The sequence below is a fragment of the Ursus americanus genome, chromosome 32, assembly GCF_024610735.1.
Source record: "Ursus americanus isolate L20-20 chromosome 32, mUrsAme1.1.p, whole genome shotgun sequence".
Lineage (NCBI taxonomy): Eukaryota > Metazoa > Chordata > Mammalia > Carnivora > Ursidae > Ursus > Ursus americanus.
The window spans coordinates 22,615,193-22,619,692 of record NC_142158.1 but is presented as its reverse complement, the minus strand read 5'-3'; the positions used below and the strand labels follow the sequence as shown (position 1 = coordinate 22,619,692).

Genomic DNA, 4,500 nt, shown 5'->3' with positions numbered 1-4,500 from the left:
GTTCGTTATCTCCTACTATAAACTGTACCTAACAGCTTAGGTAGGATTCGGCAGTCAGGCCTGGCGGATGCCTAAGTCCAACCAACAGTAAACATGTGACTTGCTTCCTACTGAAATTAAACTGCCAAGGAAAAAGAAGGAATTGTCCCCTTTATTTAATAACAAAGACGCTATCGTTCGAATTCTTCAGATTTGGAATTCCAGCAGTGTTTTTCTGTTTTTCTCTTGATGGGTGACGAGAATGAATAATATAAAAAATAAAAATAAACCTCATCTAAACAAGCAGTCCTTTGACTTTATAAGGCTCAACATCAAATATATCAAATTCTAAAAATACCAAAGACCGGTGAAATGTCAAAGCTGGGGGGATAACATGCTGGGGATAGGACAGATTTCTAAGCCTTTCAATTTATTTGAACCTACTAGCATTAACTTTGTTAGGTTCATAGTTGCCACTTAAACAGACTACTAGGGACCACGAGATTTCATATTTATATAAATATTTGACTTTGACCTCATAAAAAGTCCCTTGGGCCTATAATACTTTCATTCTTGTATAATCTGAAACAAATCCTTTCCTTTTAAAAATCAAACAGACCACGTTACACACACAGTTGACTAACTATTTACAAAGCACCCAATTAAATCCTACTTAATTCTCTCACTCTAAAAATTCCATCTAACTGGTGTGCAAAGTACTGATCACATTAAATGCATAATGTTCACAGGCCCTGATGGTCCTATCAACCTAGAAAACAGTGACTTCGTTAAAGAGAAAAGAAAATCTTAAAAAATAAGGGTTTTGGAAGAAACGAGACCAGAAATCACAGTACAAGACAGATAAATCTACTTTAATATTCACATGTAAAAGTTACACATCACAAGAGATCGGACAGTAGTTTAGCAGTAACTAACATAGCTATAGTGAAAATCATTTTTATAAAAAAATAATCTAGATGCGGTCATCAGAATTTTTGGTCTACTTAAGTTAATGTTTGAAGATCGACTTTTATCCCTGCTTGAAGGATTTGCCATTATGCCTTGTTTTTTTTCTCCCACTGTTGCCTATTAATATTCTTTGGAGGAAGGAAAGCAGAAAGTGTTCATTTCTGAGAGTTTGTCCTTTGGTAGCAAGCAGAGAACATTTGTCATTTCTATGATTTAAATCATCTGTACAGACATGAAACGTAGTGACACTAAGCTTTAGTGTAAAATGAAGAATGATAAGCATTTTTTTCACTTTGATAAAACAGTAGATTTCATAAACTCCTTAAGGATCCAAGCATTTCCCCATCCCATATGCAAAACCATTCAGAATCCATCTTGACCTCAGTTAAAAAACAAAAAAGCAAACACTTACTCTTTATATATTACACTATCGAACCTTGTACTTAAAAACTGATAAAGTGTATTTCCAACATGTATGCTTCAAATACAAAGATTTCAATCTAGGTTAAAGAAAACACATTTGAATGGACTCAGAACAAGTTTATTTTGTGATTAAACATCTCATGCAGTCATGCAGGACCACGAGCTATAACTATTACTTCCGAGTCTACACGACACTGGATAAAACAAAAACAAATTAAAAGCTAGGCCAAACAGAAAAGACATTCAAGATATCAAGAGCTCTGCAATGGAGCTGAAAAATAATTTTCCAAAAGAAATATTCCCATAGATTAAAAAAAACACACACATAATATTTACAAAAAATATTTAATTAAAAATATCTTATAATTACAGTAGTCTATTAAAGCATATACTTTCTCACACTTATAGAACATCTCTATATATACATGGTATGAAATGTCACTCAGTTATCTATACAATATGTAACATTCTTGCAGGGAAAAGAAAGTTCCCTGCCCCGTTATAATCATCTATTTTAAACAATAGATGTCAAAAAAAATATCTACAATGCTCTTTTATATTAGTAAAGCTTCAAAACAAAAATTGAGCTCCTTGGTCACAAAGTAGGCTTCTAAAGTTGATTTACTCTGGATCTTCTATTTATCAGTCCTGTCACACTTAAGCTTAAAAGTTTAACTGCACCTCCAAAAACACAGAAATGTACATTTCACAGCGATTATAAATGAAGAGACAAAAGAGAATACATATGCAGAATGTTTATGAACGTGCAAAAAAAAAAAAGGATGAAAGTTGTATTTTTCTTTCCCCCCTCTCTCTCTCTCTTGGAATGACGAATGAAACGTTTCTAGAATTTGCTGATTTTTTTTTTTTCCTCCTTTCCTCGGGTGGCTTTTTCTCTAACTTCTGCTCTTTCCCCCTCCCTTTCTAGTGCTCCTGGCTCAGGCTCAGGCGGCCGCACACCTGTGGAAGAGGAATGAATAGAGGGGGTGTGTGAACCTTCCCGCTGTAGACTAACTGGCGCCACCGACCAAACTCAAGACATGCTTGATCAACAACCCAAAACAAACCACCAGGTCAGACAACACCCGCAGCCCGCGGCCGGCCAGGCGACCAGCAGGCAGCTGCTGGCTCCCGGGAAGCCCGGATTGGGGATCCACTCCCAGGCCCTGCCCGAATCCCACTTTGTGGGTGTCAGACGGCGCGGGGGGTGGGAGGGTTGCACATCGGGCGGTTTATACGCCCACGAGGGTGCCCTCCCTCGGTGGGGAGGAAGGCAGAGCCCGCTGGTCATGGGAAAGGCACGGGGGTGGCGTGGCGGGGACGACGGGGACAGGAGCTGCTGACCCATCTCCATTTAGAGTGAACCCCCAGTTACTAAAGCGAAGTAGGATGGCACGGAAAGGGGGTGTCCATCTCATTGGGATCTGCCCTCAGAAATGCTTAGGGGCACAGAACACTGCGGTGCCTGGCACCGGAAGCCCCTGGGGACGGGCGTCTCTGGTGACCCGCCACTGGAGAATGGAAACGCGCGCTCACCTGGACAGAGCGGCTCAGCGGCACAGAATGCTGTCGCCCTGCTTGTTCACCGCGCCGGCCTGGAACAGCAACGGAACACCAAGGCAAAGGTTAGCAGGCACAAACGTCGCACTCGGCACGGTCCTGGATTCGTTCTCGGAAACCAGGCAGGCGCGCCGGCACTCTCACCCCAGTGTGCAGCCCTGGGGGACTCCCCCAACCCCACCCCAGGCGCAGGCTGGACTAGACAAACCAGGATGCGCAGAGCCCCAGTCCCGCCCCGCGCGTTCACTGGGACCTGCGCTCGCCGCGCGGAGCCTGCCGCTGGTGGCCCCGGGCGCCCGGAGAAGGAGGGGGTGCTGTCACTCCCCCGCCACCCCTGCCCGTTGGAAGGGGAGCGCCCGCGTCCGGCCACCCCGCCACCGCCCTCCCGGCCCCCCGCGGCGTCCGCCCCGGGCCGGCATCTGGCCTCTCACCGGGTCGGTGTTGAGTGCCGTGAGCGGGGTCCGCGGCGGCGCTGCCGGACAGGTCCCGGCTGGGTGGTGCGGTGGCGCCGGCGGCGGCGGCTGCCTCAGCAGAGCCGGGTGCGTCTCCAGCGCCAGCTGCAGGTCCAGGATGTAGTCGATAACGTGCTGCAGGATCTCCACTTTGCTGACTTTCTTGTTGGGCGGGATGGTGGGCACCAGCCTCCGCAGGCGGCTGTAGCAGTCGTTCATATCGCACTGCAGGCACAGCGCCGGCTCGTCGGCCGCCGCCTCCGCCGCCTTGCAGCGCGCTGCCGCCGCCGCGGCCGCCGCGGCCGCCGAGCCACCCAGGCTGTGGCCGTGCTCAGCCAGGCAGCGCAGAGCCAGCTCCCCACCGCCGCAGCCCGACGGCGCCTTGCGGCCCGAGGGGCGCACCGGGCTCACCGCCTTCATCGCGCGCGCCCTGCGCCCTGCGCGAGCGGACCCGCTGGGGCGAGCGAGGGAGGAAGGCAAGCTCCGGGCCCCCGCCCGCGGCCGGCTCCGCTCCCCTTGCCTTCGCGCCCGGCGCGCTCGGTCCGCGCTCGGGGCACCGCGAAGCTCCCGGGGATCCCGCGCCCAGGAATTGACGGCAGGGTCGCTCCGGGTTTTGCGAGGGGATCTCTGCTCAGTGGGCGACACTCGGCCGGGACCAAAAGGCAAGAAAAATCAAGAGCACCGGAAGGAAAGCAGCCCACCGCGTTCCCTCGTCACTCCCTTCGGAGCTCCGACTACAGCCCGGCCGCCGCCGCCGCCGCGCTCCCCTACCGGCAGGTTTCCCCACAGCCAGACCCACTCACAGGCGCGCCTCCCTTACGCTCTCGCCCCGCCAGCCGCGCAGCTGTATTTATAGAGCCGCGCGCCCCGGGGGCGGGGCCAGCACGCTGGCGGGGTCGCCGCGAGAGCCGAGCGGAGCCGGGCTGGGCGCGCGGGCGGGTGCGCGGAGGGAGGCGGCGAGGGCGGAGGCTCCGGGCGGCGCTGGGGGGCGGGGAGCCGGGCAACCCGAGCGGACGGGTGGGCGGGGGGTCGGGAGTGGCCAGCCAATCGGGCGGACGGTGCCACCTCAGGGAATGACGCTCGGGCCAATGGGAAGGACACTCCATTCCGTCAACGC

General features: G+C 51.7%; 1 protein-coding gene across 1 annotated transcript; it reads right to left on the bottom strand.

The window, feature by feature from the left end:
* Positions 1 to 824: 824 nt before the first annotated feature.
* On the bottom strand, positions 825 to 4,204 carry ID4 (inhibitor of DNA binding 4). The gene is made up of 3 exons (XM_045811678.2): positions 3,363 to 4,204; positions 2,908 to 2,966; positions 825 to 2,331 (listed from the first exon to the last, which is right to left on the bottom strand). The coding sequence occupies exons 1-2, from the start codon at positions 3,801 to 3,803 to the stop codon at positions 2,922 to 2,924; spliced, it is 486 nt and encodes a 161-aa protein (XP_045667634.1). The 5' UTR covers positions 3,804 to 4,204; the 3' UTR covers positions 825 to 2,331; positions 2,908 to 2,921.
* Between the last annotated feature and the right edge of the window lie 296 nt (positions 4,205 to 4,500).

Bases quoted from the DNA above. Each gene is read 5' to 3' on its own strand.
- ID4 (XM_045811678.2), bottom strand. From the start codon at position 3,803: ATGAAGGCGGTGAGCCCGGTGCGCCCCTCGGGCCGCAAGGCGCCGTCG. The intron at 2,967-3,362 runs GTGAGAGGCCAG...TTGCTGTTCCAG, and splicing joins CGGCACTCAACACCGACCCG to GCCGGCGCGGTGAACAAGCA.